The 15,029-nt window shown below is 41.6% G+C and overlaps 1 protein-coding gene across 2 annotated transcripts in view; it reads right to left on the bottom strand.

The window, feature by feature from the left end:
- Positions 1–15,029, bottom strand: part of FXR1 (FMR1 autosomal homolog 1) — a 49,611-nt gene that overhangs the window by 18,081 nt on the left and 16,501 nt on the right. For both annotated transcript variants that reach the window (XM_066622374.1, XM_066622372.1), the window contains exons 4-8: positions 5,833–5,904; positions 5,058–5,206; positions 4,444–4,537; positions 3,575–3,691; positions 3,063–3,233 (exon numbers count right to left, since the gene is read on the bottom strand). In XM_066622374.1, coding sequence (XP_066478471.1) covers positions 3,063–3,233; positions 3,575–3,691; positions 4,444–4,537; positions 5,058–5,206; positions 5,833–5,904 — 603 coding nt within the window. The remainder of the gene's footprint in view (positions 1–3,062; positions 3,234–3,574; positions 3,692–4,443; positions 4,538–5,057; positions 5,207–5,832; positions 5,905–15,029) is intronic.

Genomic DNA, 15,029 nt, shown 5'->3' with positions numbered 1-15,029 from the left:
AGGGCGACTGTTTGACCTCTTGCATGAGCTGTGGGATGAGGGCTCCCTCCATTGCTTGTTGTTTCACGTCTGTGATGCAGTAGCAGCAGCAAAGGAAAGGTCAGCCTTGCTTTGTGCAAGGCCTTTAATAGGCCTTGAGCTATTGCAAGACCTTCATTCATATATACAAGTTCCATCTTTAATGTAAAGATGTATTTTACATTACAAATTTATGTAAATTTATTCAAAATTGAAATGTAAATTAATTCTTTTTCCCCCGGCCCCAAAACAGTGTCAGAGAGATGATGTGGCCCTCTTGCCCAAAACTTTGGACACCCCTAGTGTAGAGGAATAAGGTGGGAAGGAGCTGTTTTCTCACACTGTTTGGAGGATCGCATCATCTAGAGGAGTGGTTCTCAATCTTTCCCGCCCTGCAATCCACCTTTAGCACAGAGCTCAGCAACCCAGAAGTTATGGTGGTGATGCGACGACAACATCACCAAAACTTCTGGGTTGCTGAGCTTTTGCTTTTTTTTAAAAAAAAAAAAAGGTGAAAAATGCCGGAGCCTCTGTGCAAGAGTTTTCGTCCTGTTCCAGACCTTGTCTCAACGTGCTGTCACTGACGAGCATGTTTTCATCTGCAAGAACTCAATGCAACAATGTCCAGAGCAGGCTGAAGACGACTGTGCACGTAACAAGAATGTAAAAGCTTGGCAACCCAGAAGTTTTGGAGGGGCGGTGGGCAGCATTCGCAACCCAACAAGAATTGAGTTGCCACTCACTGGTGGGTCATGACTCAGTTTGAAGAACACTGATTTAGAATTTACGTGTAACAGTGCAAATGGTTTTAAAAGTGTATATTTCTGTATTGAGATTTATAAATAGGTGAATAAAGTTCCTAACCCAGGACATATACAAACATTTATATTATCAAGAGCCACAGCCTGCCACTTCTGCTCTTAATACTTGTCCCAGCCCCTCCATCACCACACCACTTATTTTTTAGTCACCTACCCAACTTTCTCTCACTCTGCCGATCCTTTCACAATCTCCATTATAGGACCCTGATTGCTGCCACTATCACTTTCTTCAGTGAAAATGTGTGACAGCAGGAGGGGCAGTGAAATATAGTAGCTAAATTTGAGGGATATATGTGAAGCTCAAACTGGCGAGGATCTAACACATGTGGCTCTTAGCCACAGTTCAAGACCACGACCTCTTTTAAACTGTCATAAGCCAAAAACATTTTGCCCAAGTAGCAAAACAAAAATCCCATACACTGCTTGCTGTTTCTCACTAAAAGCAAACCTGGATAGCAGATAAGACATTTATAGAAAAGTCATCTCGTAGGAAGTTTCAGTAAAATCTTTCCCAGACTTAAATCATGGAAAGACATTAATTGCATAGAACTTAAAGTTAAAACTACTCTCTAATCCCAAAATCAGTGAAAATGTATATAAAGTAGCCCTTTCATAATTGTAAATACAAGACGAGTGATTAGTGGTCAAGCATTAAGATAAACAAATGGAATGTTAGAAAAATGTGTGCAGTTTTTAATTTTAAAATTTTCTGTATCTAGTTCCCATTTTTCAAAGCAGTCTCTCTCTCTAACACTCATTCATTGCTAGTGTTCTCCCTACCTAAGGAAAGGTGAAACACTTCAGACCTCCAACCATTTGAAACAAGCCCATTAGGCATTATTTGATTTTTCAGAAGTGCCATAAGGATCTCTTCAAGGATAGGGGCTATTCATCCTACCAACTAATAGGGGCAATTAACCCAAAAAAGCATATGCTCCAAAATTTAGCATTAGTAGTTAAGTAAAAGGATCAGGTAACCATATCCACAAAATACTGTACCTAGGGAAACAGAGAAATCAGCACTTCAGTTTCACCATGGGATGAATGGAATACTTTCACGCTAATAAAAAGCCTGGGTGTGGTGTGTGCATGTATAAAAAGTAGCATGATGTTGACTTGAATGTGCCTGCTGAGACAATTTCTACATTTTGACTCTAGAAACCTGCATGACCACATGAGCAGTATGCTTCAAACATACTGCAAATGCCAGAACAACTGGCAACTGTCACTGGAAGAACAAAGGGCCAGGCAGAAAACACTGACCATCCCTGCTGCATTCCTCTTACACCTATCCATTGATCAAATATATTCACCCAACCATGGCCAAGGGACTCACCTGAGTTTCCTGCCTTTGAGCAGACCATCTGAATGGTAGGATCTTGGCCCCCCAACCCCCATTTTAAAAGAAAAACTATCAAGTTTGAACCAGCATGCATTTTGTTTTGGCATGTATAAAGTTAACCTCCATTTTGACAACACACAGAGGCAAATATGGGAAATCCAGCTAAGCAAGTGATGTATAGGCTGGGCTTATATCTAGGTAGCCACATTAGGAACATAAAACATTTGCTTCCAATTTCACATGCCTGTTTTCATCTATTTGATCTTTGCCCATTTACCTTTTTGTTTCTTAATAAATTGCTGTTATTTTGACAAGTTAGTTGCCTGTTTCTTCCTGACTGAAACTATTGTCCCTTGTTCCCCAATAGGTCACTCAGAGTAATGCTACCATGAATGGGTGCTTAGAAGTTGGGCCAGGTTGTTTGCTCTCCAGGACTCTCTTCCTGCAATCTGCTCCTGAGCTGAGGAAGCCCCAGCAATTGAGCCCATCCCCAGAGAAGGAAATATGAGGAATATCACCCCTGTTTTAGGTATTTTTCCTTGCTTGTGGCAACATCTACCCCTTTTATTCAGATGACTCCCAGTCATCTGAAGAAAACCGAAGGTGCATGTACAGTGCAAAGGCCATTTTTCTTGCTTACTCTCTCATCACTGCACACCCCATATCAGGTTCTATTCACAGGACGCAAGTAAAGGGAGAAAGAGTATAAAAGTAGCAGCAACATTTTCTGAATTATCAAAGAACTTGGCTACCTTCTTTTCAGTAAAAATATGGTGTTCCCATGAAGGCAATTGGAATTTGTGTATTCGTCAAATTCAGACATCAAGTAAAAGCAGAACACCACACAACTAGTACAAATAAGACAACAGATTTTCTTTTACCTCTCCATAGATCCTGAAAGTACCAGTATCTTCCTCAAGCTCAATTGCAGTAACTCCTGGAACTTTCCTGGCTTGCTGTATGTTACTACCATGGGTTCCTATTGCAAGTCCCATTAAATCTTCTCTGACAACGAATTCCTCATGAAATGCTGCTGCAAGCTGTTTTGTGCACTAGAGAGGAGGCAAAAGAATTTTACTGCAATGACAACTTCAAACATGAGCACAGCTAATATCAAAACTGGAATCAGAAAAAATAAACGTTGACAGCTGGGGTAGCATATTGGTTAAGACTAAGCTGTGAATCAGGGGTTAACCATTTGAGTCTTGATTTGCCATGAATTTATGGTGGTCTAAGAAAAGTCACTTTCAGCCTTGGCTCCCCAGCTGCAATATGGGGATAATACTTACTCACTTTACAGGATTGTTGTAAGGATATCAACAAAGTAATACATATGAAGTGCTCTGCATGCTTGAAAAGCATTATATAAATGTTAAGTATTAGGACAACTCACTTCTAAATGCTTTGTGGCTTCTTCATTTCTTGACATGAGCATTAACTTGGTTCGAATGCTGCGCAAATGCATTTCACTCAGTATATTTACTCTTTTCACTGTTGCCTCACTAGCAGACTGCAAAAACACAATACAAAGAGCATTTCCATTTTTAAGGCAATATATACAAAGAAAAGCCAGCAGTGATCGTTCTAGCATTAGACTGGTTACTACTTATTTAAATTTTTACAAATACATTACAGAGCCACATTCCGTAACATGAAGAATAAAGCAGACACATTTTTTAAAAACTTAAATTGAGGTAAGTAGGGATAGAACAGATTTATGAGCGCAATCCTTGTAACTGGATAGCAAAATCTATATTGCTTCAGTGATAAGGTAGAAAGTTTTTGCTCTTAGAGGGCAAAGATAGTGTACGAACTACTTTCTTTGATATAACTTAGTTTACTTTTTGCACAAAGCCATATCTATTTAGGTGCAACAATTAACAGGATGCAATGCAGGCAGCAGACAGATACCAAGTGACATAAGGCAGCACACCTTTGCAGAATTCCCCACTGCATGACAACTATTTTGCTTTTCAAAGTATACAAGAACACTGTGTTGGCCAACACAGTACAGTTTGAATTTTAGCTTTTATCAAACCATCTGCTTATTAGTCTTAACTACAAACCCTGCACAAAATAGACCCTAGACAGGAAGCTTCCCACTAACAAGCAGAGAAGTTACTTCAATGTGCCAAAGTAGTAAGGTGCTTTAGGGGTGGGCTGGGTGAATGTGTTTCTATGGGATATTCTCAAACACAAAATACAACAGGAATCATAAGCACATAACTTACAAAACAATTGGTCTAAAAGAAAATATCTTACCAGTACTACTAACTGAGCTGTATCAGCTTGATAAAATATTCTGCAGGCTCCAACAGCTTTCTTAAAATCCTTATGTGCACTTTCATTAGCACACCTAGAGTCAATTTATAAATTAATTCGGGGTAGTGTTATCAACAAGACACAAGCAGATGCTGTACAAAACTAAAAATACTACAATATTTCAAGGCAAAACAGTCCTGAATGACAAAAAAAAAACCCAAAACCAACCAACTTTTGCACAAGTTAGCCCCACACATACATTATTTACTGGCCTTTTACTGGACCAGTCTTTATTAATGAAACTGGAAAGCTCAAGATCCACAGAATGTTTCCCCACAGAAGAACGGAGAAAGTAAGGTCATTAAAGTATATTGCAAACAACTCAAATAACTTTGTTCTGTTACCAAACATTTATTTTAGTCTCTTCAAGTAGTCCATCACCTTTCCTGCAGCTGAGAATATGCTATTTCTTCCCTGATGTGTTCCTTTCTCGCTTATTATAAAATTCCAGCAAGAGACACAATTTTTCATTTGTCAGATAACTTTATTAAAACTACACTGAACATCACAAGGAAATACAACACTGACAGAACTAAGTTTTAGCAGTTACTTACGCATCTCTCAGATCTTCAGGAACCTCTACTGCACACTTGAAGAAGCTGTTTTTGTCTACAGGTTTATTTTGATTCACGGGCCGAAGTCGTTCAAATGTGACTATTTCATTGTAAGTGGCATCACAGGCAGCATATTCAATGACGTAGAACTGAGGAGGGATGAGAGTTATATCTTTAACTGACTAAGTGACACAGATAAAAAATCTGTACTAATGACCTAGAATAATGGGCAGAAACATTCCAATTGACTGTTCAGATTTTTATCCCCCTCAGAACATATCCATCCCAGACACACTGTGTGATGGGTAGAAACATGAGACATGCATATACTGAGGTTTCTGAAGTCCTAGATATAAAAGAAACACACCCAAGTTATTTTCCTTAAAAATATATTCCTGTGAAAAAAGAATGACACAACTTAAAGTCATGCAAACAAAAGCAGACTAAAGATGTTAAGGAAATATGCAAACATATGGCTGAAGACTGCAAATTTTGTGGCTTCAAATAAGATTAGCATCTGAATCCTACTTTTTCCCTTCCTAATCCCTCTGAGCACACCCCCCCCCAACAATGCTTTCAGCAGTGTCAGTTACAAGTGTCACTTACAAGAATTTGCACCCTGTTCCATGGGGTGGAGAAAAGGTTACCAGACTTGAAAGCATAATTAAAAGACTGCCCCCTTTCTCTTAAAAGATACTGCACACTGGTCTAGTGCTCCCTTCAGATTTGAACTCTTCATATGTGCCTACAGTTCACAAATTTTGTCTGTACTTACCTCCCCCTTCATCATTCGGACTTTTGCTAGCCACCATCCACAAGGCTCTTGGTCATTTGCCCTTGAATAAACCTGAAAAAAAAAATCATGACAGATGTGATGCCTCTTCTCTTATTTCCTTAAAATTCCTCCTCAAAACCGACTTTCTCTACCAAGATTGTTGCACAGACCCTACGCTCTACTGCAACTAAGCCCAAGGATGTGTACATGAAATGATATGTTCTTTCCCCATTTATTCAGCCTCTACTCCCTGCATTCTCAGGAAAGCAGCAAGCTCAGGAGTCACAATGACGGCACTTCCTACTTCCAGTGAGTCCCAGACAGACTGTCATTCTAAAAAGTGGGTCCCGGCACTAAAATTTTGAGAACCACTGAACTTTTATCTGTCTACTGTTTCAGAACTCTAATGCATTCCAAACAATTAGTGCATAAATACCTATAAAATTGACTGCTAAAAACTCAATTCTCTTTATTTGTAATACACAGTACAAAGACACCAACATATTTTAATCATGAAGCAGTCCTCCAATATATAATTTTTGCTAGAATAATCTTTGGATTCCTCTAACAAAATTTGGGAAAAAAAATAGATATGACATGATTTATCTAAAAAGCTCCTCAATGTTTTAAGTCAGGGGTATCCAAACATTTTGGCAAGAGGGCCACATCATCTCTCTGACACTGTATCTATACTTGGTTAATGCACATGACCTAACAAATCAAGAAAAGGCTATATACCAGAAGTGTCACAAACTGTCTATTTTGAAATCTGATATCCGTCTTTGGAGTGCAGTAACACTACAGAGATCAAATTCCAAAACAATCTCCAAAAGAGCAAGTTCCAAAATAAATACCAAAATAAAAACAGATGCTAGGAACTATGCCTCATCTTCTACCCTCAATATTTTTTTCTCCTCTTATATAATATTAAAGTACATTAATAAGCACAATCTTATATACTTCCACTCAGAAGTACGTCCCATAAGTCTCACTGAAATCTATTCCTTGATACATATGCAGCTTTGCAACATGATCCTATGAATGCAAATTAGCATTGTGCTTCCCTTTCCAATTCTGCCCAAATTCACATAAATTCCTATTCCCACTGAAAGTGTTGATCTAGTTCAGGGGTGGGCAAACTTTCAACTTTAGGAATCCTGACCTTAAACAATTGTGTAGGAGAGAAAATTTCAACAGGTGCAGCTTGTCATCTGTGAGATGACAAACTGCACCTGCTAAAAGTCCCTGTTCTATATAATTGTTAAAGGTCCAGGATCCCTAAAGTTGAAAGTTTGCCCAACACTGATCTAGTTTTCAGTGGGGGGGGGGGGGGGCCTGCTTAATCTGAAGAACATAATTTACGGTTTTTATTTTTGTAAACAAAATGCAGGTACAGTGGTGCCTCGCAAGACGAATGCCTCGCACACCAAAAAACTCACAAAACGAAAGCGTTTTTGCGATTTTTTCTGGTGACTCGCAAGACGAATTTTTCTATGCCATGCTTCGCAAGACGAATTTTTTCCATAGCCGTGCTTCGCAAGACAAATTTTTAAAATTAAAAAGTTGAAGTTTTGTGCTTGAAATTTTTGAAATCCTCTGTACAGTATGTATGCCTTTAAAGAGCACTTAATAAACACTTTGTAAACCAAATTTGACTTTGTTCTGACTTTTTTTGCCCATAGGAACGCATTAATTAAATTTCAGTGCATTCCTATGGGAAACCGCGCTTCACAAGACGAAATTTTTGCAATACGAAACAACTTGCGGAACGAATTAATTTCGTCTTGCGAGGCACCACTGTATTTTATCAACTGGATTAGTAGAAGTCCTGAATTCCAAAGGAAAAAAAGACACATGCTATCCCTGTATTAATCTAAAAAGGATCATGACATTTGCTCACAAGACTGTTTAATTTAGATATGCAGAATAAAAAATCCATATTAGTAACAAAATTGTGAAATTAGAACAAGCAGTTTATAGTGAATAGCAAATCTGATGACTTTTTATATATTTCTTTCATTTCTTTTAAAGTCCTTCACAGGGGAAACAGTTGAACTTTTATTGACAATCTTTTTCTAGGTGAATTTACAAGTTTAATTTCATCCTTCATGCCATGGAACATAGAAACCACAGATGTTTTAAAAGTCAGAAAGCATTAAAACTGACACAAAGGTAAGAGATACTGAAAACACTGAGCCATTAACAAGTTATGCAATATGAACTTCATGACCTCACAAACTCAAGCAACAGAAACTATGATTATACAATTACCAATAGTGTGAACGTATAACATTATAGCTTGTCACAGTAAAACCCCGCCACCAAATTCTCACCTGGGAGAACAACAGGGAACGTTCCCCTTAAGCAAGAAGTCCAGGCTATCAAGGGAAGGCCATACCTAGGGAGGCCTCACCCCCAAGCAGAAGAAGTAGGGGATACTTAAAACTAAGGATGGGCGAGCAGGGGGGCTAGGGTGGGACAAAGGAAAGACCCAGTCTGCCTACCCTTGCCACTACGGATCCACCAGGCCACAGGAGAAGGGCACAGGTTGCCAGGCTGCTGACAGTGGACCCAACCACACCCACCCCAGCTACAACCCCAAAGGGGTGGAGCCTTTGCCTCAACCCTTACCCTGGAAAATGCCATGTGGCAGGTCGGAAGGAGCCACTAGTCATCCATTCCCAGCCCCTTCCTATTCTAGAAGACATGAGTTTGGCCCTCAGGGGAAGGCATCGGAGCCATGCCAATATCTGAGCATTGGAGGAGTCACTGGACACTCAAGGAGGCACTGAAGTCCTGCCCCTCCAGAGGACCATGCCCAGCCCTCCACAGACACGGAACAGGCGAACCTGGACCACAAAGGCTTATATCCCCTGGGCATCAGTGCTCTGCCCTAGCGGGAGATGAACAGTGGGGTGGTAAATGTTGGGGAAGGAATGGAAGACCAATAAAGAACTCCTGTGTTAAACTCACCTGACTATCGACTGGTTGGTGGTAAACCCTATCCCATCCACCCCTCCCAGATGTTGAACCCCTTTGCTGCCCCTCTGCGCCTTTGCATCCTGCAGGTCAGTTCCGCCACTCCCCAGGACGTGACACAGCTACATCCATAAGTCACATTTGTAGCAATTTATATATATTTATACAGATATTTATATACCGCCTTTCTTTGGTCATCAGATTTCTCCTCAGACTTTAATCCAAGGTGGTTTACATAGGCAGGCTGTTCTAAACCCCCGTAGGGATTTTTACCATTGAATAGTTCTAGTCTTTCATAGAACTCCTCGTTCCAGCTGGATTCCTTTCCGGTCTGGCCTCTCTCTGGCCCTTTGCCTCCCATGCTCCACTTGATGGCAACTCCTCTCTGCCACCGAGGGTCAGCTCATCAGTACATCAATGTGTCGTCAGTTCTCGGGTACTTCCGGTTGTTTCGAACAATTCATAATTCATTTATATATGAATTTATATTTATATAAATTTATATTAATATTATATTTATATTTATATATGAATTTAAAATTTATAAGTTATGAGAACAAACTATTTGCCAAAGATCAAAACAGGCAAGAAACAAGAGTCTAGAATAAATGTTTCCAAACTTGGAACTACAGTTTATCCCAATCTAGAAGCCACTGCAGCAGCAGGATGCAAATATACATAGAAGAATAATTTACTGCATGCTTCTGTTTATGATGCTGCTGAACTGTGAACCTTATGGGGAAGTACAGTCAGGTATGTATGACAAAGCGTTGCCAATTCTTCCCTATGGAACAGGCTTTTGATATAGCAGATCCAAGTGAGGGAGCCTGTTTGTACACATTGACTACTTTTACTAAACTGAAGATGTGCCTCTCTCCCCCCAAGGGATAAAGAATTTTCCCTACTTTATTTAAAAGATTTTTATACTGCTTTTCTAAAAATCCAAAGCAGTTTACAACAGAGCATAAATACAACAGTGTCCAGATAAAATATTTTTAAAAAACCATAAAACAATTTAAACAACCATAAAAGAGCAGATAATAGCCATAACCATAAAAGATAATAGCAGCATAAAAGTATTAAAAAGTTAAAAAGTTAAGGGGTCCCTAAGGAGTACCTCCCTCCCCAAAAGTCAAGCGTATCAGATGGGTCTTCAAAACCTGCCGGAAACCATGCTTCAAAGAAGCTGCTCTCAGATCTTCTGGCAGCTGGTTCTAGAGGCATGCTGCCACAACCGAGAAGGTCCTACAGACTTACAAATGTTCCAGTTAGGGAACACTTTCAACCCCAACTTCCAGTCTGTAGTCAATCCTGCCAAGTAGGGAAGCTGCTCAGGTGTACTCCCAGCAGCTCTGCAGTGAAAGTGACAGCATCCCAAGTGAAACTGCCAATATTCTGAGTTGATCAGCATACTGGAGGAATTATTGTACCTAGGAACAAAATGACTTATGAACAGCTCGCCCCCCTCCCCCAAAACCAAACATGTTCATAAGCAGGGGAAATTCTGTAAATGACAATGTATAAGTAGATGTGAGAAACTGAGTAGGATAAACTATTCCTTTCAGTCTAGGACTTTCAAGATAAATCACATTACAATAAGGAAAAAACGGAGAATATACTCCACTCCTAAGAATATTTGCCCAGTGAGATAAATGGGATGTAAAGGTCTGTAGCTTTAGCATTCAATATGATCCTATTACTTGATTGCATATATGCAAAGTACTGAAAACAAAAACAAACTTGTAAGCATAGAAGAATATTTGCAAAAAAAATGGGCAAGATTACACAATAGTGCTCCTAATTCATCCATATGTACAATGGTTGGCAACCTTCAGTCTCAAAAGACTATGGTATAAGCCTACAGCACCTGGTATTTCCAGGCAGTCTCCCATCCAAGTACTAACCAGGCCTGACCCTGCTTAGCTTCTGAGATCAGACGAGATCGGGCATGTGCATATGTACAGTAGGGAGCGAAAGCATACCCTTTCCTGCTCTCACACCCACAATGTTTATTCCACTTCTGACAACCCCAGATGTCCATGTAAAGGTGTGATGCTTTGATATCACCTTATTGTATTGGCAACCTTCAGTCTCGAAAGACTATGGTATCGCGCTCTGAAAGGTGGTTCTGGAACAGCGTCTAGTGTGGCTGAAGAGGCCAATTCGGGAGTGACAATCCCTTCCACACCGGGAGCAAGTGCAGCCTGTCCCTGGTCTGTCTCCCTGGCTATGGGCCTTCCTTCTTTGCCTCTTAGCCTCAGACTGTTGGCAAAGTGTCTCTTCAAACTGGGAAAGGCCATGCTGCACAGCCTGCCTCCAAGCGGGCCGCTCAGAGGCCAGGGTTTCCCACTTGTTGAGGTCCATCCCTAAGGCCTTCAGATCCCTCTTGCAGATGTCCTTGTATCGCAGCTGTGGTCTACCTGTAGGGCGCCTTCCTTGCACGAGTTCTCCATAGAGGAGATCCTTTGGGATCCGGCCATCATCCAATCTCACGACATGACCAAGCCAACGCAGGCGTCTCTGTTTCAGCAGTGAATACATGCTAGGGATTCCAGCACGTTCCAGGACTGTGTTGTTTGGAACTTTGTCCCGCCAGGTGATGCCGAGGATGCGTCGGAGGCAGCGCATGTGGAAAGCATTCAGTTTCCTCTCCTGTTGTGAGTGAAGAGTCCATGACTCGCTGCAGTACAGAAGTGTACTCAGGACGCAAGCTCTGTAGACCTGGATCTTGGTATGTTCCGTCAGCTTCTTGTTGAACCAGACTCTCTTTGTGAGTCTGGAAAACGTGGTAGCTGCTTTACCAATGCGCTTGTTTAGCTCGGTATCGAGAAAAAGAGTGTCGGAGATCGTTGAGCCAAGGTACACAAAGTCATGGACAACCTCCAGTTCATGCTCAGAGATTGTAAAGCAGGGAGGTGAGTCCACATCCTGAACCATGACCTGTGTTTTCTTCAGGCTGATTGTCAGTCCAAAATCTTGGCAGGCCTTGCTAAAACGATCCATGAGCTGCTGGAGATCTTTGGCAGAGTGGGTAGTGACAGCTGCATCGTCGGCAAAGAGGATATCACCTACATGCTTCAAATTCAGAGCATGGAGGCCCAGAACACACTTTTGGCATTTATCTGGAATTATGACTACGCCATCTGGAGCACAAAACTGATTAACGTAACCACATGTATTCAAGAGACATACATGAATAACAAATGGAGAGTAAACTTCACCAATGAAGCCCAGAAGGCAGGAGAATGATATCTAGTTCCTATTCATTTACTCAAATACTGGGCATCACTTGCCATGGGACAGCACACTTGATAAGATCTTGTGCAAAGCATCAGCCTGGACAAGATGCTAGAACATCTCACAGTATTTCATTAGTGGGGATATATCATTTGGTGGGTTCCAAGACTTACTCTGGAGTTTAACACACCCAGTTCCTTATTCCTAACTGTTGCCAGGGCATCATACATTAAAGCATGTTTCACAAATCAATGTTCTGGGTCAGATAGAAGGTCTGTATACATCTCAAAGGGACCTTCCAATGATGGAGAGCATGGGGTAGACTAACCTAACTTGCGGTTGAAACTGTACATTATCAATTCTTTATTCAGGATTCTCACACAGCTGTGCATTAAATATTTCATGCCTGGTATACACCTTATAAACAAGACAAAACATAATATAATCCACTGTATTTGAATGAAAACACACAAGTTTTTGTTTTTAAATAAACCTGTACACACTTCACAACTGTATTTAACACAGAGAACATGGGAGGATGCCAAGTCGGAACAAGGTGCCTACCTCCTCTTCTAAGCATAGTACCAAGGAAATCTTGGTGTCCAGCCCAAGTTTTCTAGGACAAACAATCAAATGAAAATGTTCCTGATGACACAGTATGGTTCCAAAGCATATTATCTTAGCATTACTTTATTTATGAAAACCCACAAATCTTACACACCATTTGAAATCCAAATGCCTTTCACACACCAGGACTTTACAAACCCCAGGTATTAGGTTGCCAACGCATCTAAAAAGTTCATTGTTAGACCAAATTCTTCACCTTGTATTTACTCTGCTTGGGTCTCAAGGGTCCATTCCAGATGTTAGCAGCAGTGTTAGCATTGCTACCCTGCCTTCATGCTCTGCTGCCTCTGGAAGTTGACTAAGTATTTGTGTCTCATAGAGGTCACAACAGCAACAGTGTGATGAGAGAATCTGTGAAGGTGGCTGCTGCTGCGGCAGTCTGCCAACAACAGCATGTGCTGCTGCTGCTCATTCCTGTCCCCCCCCCACACACACACTCACAGCTCTTGCAATCTTTCTTCCTCAGGAGAGAGGAAGATTGAGGGAGAGAGTAATATAAGAAAGGCCACTCCTCTTGTGTACACCTCCCATTTCTCTCCATGAATGTGTGTCCTTAAATTAACTCTCTTCCTCAATCTTTTCCTTCCCTGACAATTTCTTTCACCCACAGCTCTCTCTTTTCCCCAGTATTATCTCCAATATCCATTCACGCTGCTCACTTTCTCACAGCTCATTCAATTTCTCCCTCACTTCAAAGGTCTGCCTAGCCCACTTGCACCTCAGAGTCTCTCCTTTTGCTCCCCCACTTCTGCCCACATCACTTGTGGTTTCCACACCGCCTTACCCACAGGCAGCAGCACTCCTGTGCATATCTACTCAGAAGTAGGTGTCACTAAGTTCAATGGGAGTTACTCCTGGTAACTGCATAGGCCTGCAGTCCTAATCTCTTACCTTCCTCCAGCCAAGGCTCTTTGCCCACAGGGCAGACTATCCAGACATATCCAGACATGAGTAGCAGACAGCACCATTGAGAACAAGGTGCTATACCTCCCACTGCCCTGTCAGTGTGGTTGTCCCTCAAGAAAGGGGCATGGTGGTGGCCAATTTCCATGTATTGGGTAGATGGGACAATGGCTAGAGTGCAACATGCTGCAGTTGTGTCCCATCTGGCTTATTTCCTTCTAACCTAGAAAGAGGTGGTGACGGTGTTTGGTTGTACATGTGCACATATATGTTTGCTTCCTCTATCTCAATCTTCAGTCTTGGAGTTATGACCCTAATGGGGTCATGAAGCCTCAGTTCCAATCCAATCACCTTTATTGGCATACATATATAATACATGTGGCAACAGCCAGTTACAAGAGAAAACGTAGATGGACACAGGGTGGTATAAAAACAGAAACTGATACTATAAAATAGGGTACAGAACATTATCTGTAGTAGGCTTAGCAGATAGACTAGGTGTACTTGGAGGACACTGAAACTAATAATTTAGAAACCATCAAAGCCTCAGCTGTGAGGTCACAGCAACTTCCTGGAATATAAAAGTTGAACAACACTGGACTACAGAACCACCAGATAAAGGAGGAACTAACTGGTGTACCCTTTTAGGTACAAGACTGTGTCCTAGTCCTACTCAGGTTCTTAGCTACTGTGCTAAAACAGCTTTCACTAGTGCCAGGCTTCATTAAGAATATTTGGTTACAGTGAACAGCACTGGGAGGGTGTAACAGGAGCGGGCAATGCATGGCAATGGAACTGATCTTGGGCAGACAGGGTCCCAAGAGGAGGGCTGGATCGACGGTGGGTACCCAGTCTCTATTTAAGTTGTGGCATGAAAAAAGTTGAGGACCACTACTCTACCCAACTTCTCTTCCCTGCTTCTTCTTTTTTTCCTTTGTCCCCTTGCCTCTTCCGATACCGAGACATGACAGTATATCGTGGGCCCACAGGCCAGGAACAACCCCAGAACATCTTCCCAGCATCGGGGGGGGGGGTGCCATATCCAGGGTCTCATCAAAATATCTGAGCCTGGTCTCTTCTAAATAACTAGCTGGAGGTTAATAGGGAGCAGACCGTAACCGCCAGGGCCTTCTCCTTTAAGAAAGTTTGGCTGAGGTAGTTCTTAAAGGACCTAATGGGCTTACCGAGGGGAATGGGGGCTCCACATGCCGACCTGCGAGCCCATTAGGTGGTTTAATCTCTTACCCAGCCAAAAAGTTTTTTAAAGTAGATCGCTAGGATCTTCTGTTTTAAAGGGATCTTAGCCCCGCAAAAAAGTCCTTTTAAAACAGAAGATCCTAGTGATCTTCTGCTTTGAAGGGATCTGGGGTAAGTTCTTAGAGAAGCTAAACGGGGGAGCAGGGGATCTGCACCGCCCCAGCCCATTAGCTTGTCTGAGAGTCTACCCCAGC

The sequence above is a fragment of the Tiliqua scincoides genome, chromosome 3 (assembly GCF_035046505.1).
Source record: "Tiliqua scincoides isolate rTilSci1 chromosome 3, rTilSci1.hap2, whole genome shotgun sequence".
Taxonomy (NCBI): Eukaryota; Metazoa; Chordata; class Lepidosauria; order Squamata; family Scincidae; genus Tiliqua; species Tiliqua scincoides.
This window is presented reverse-complemented; position numbering and strand designations above follow the sequence as displayed.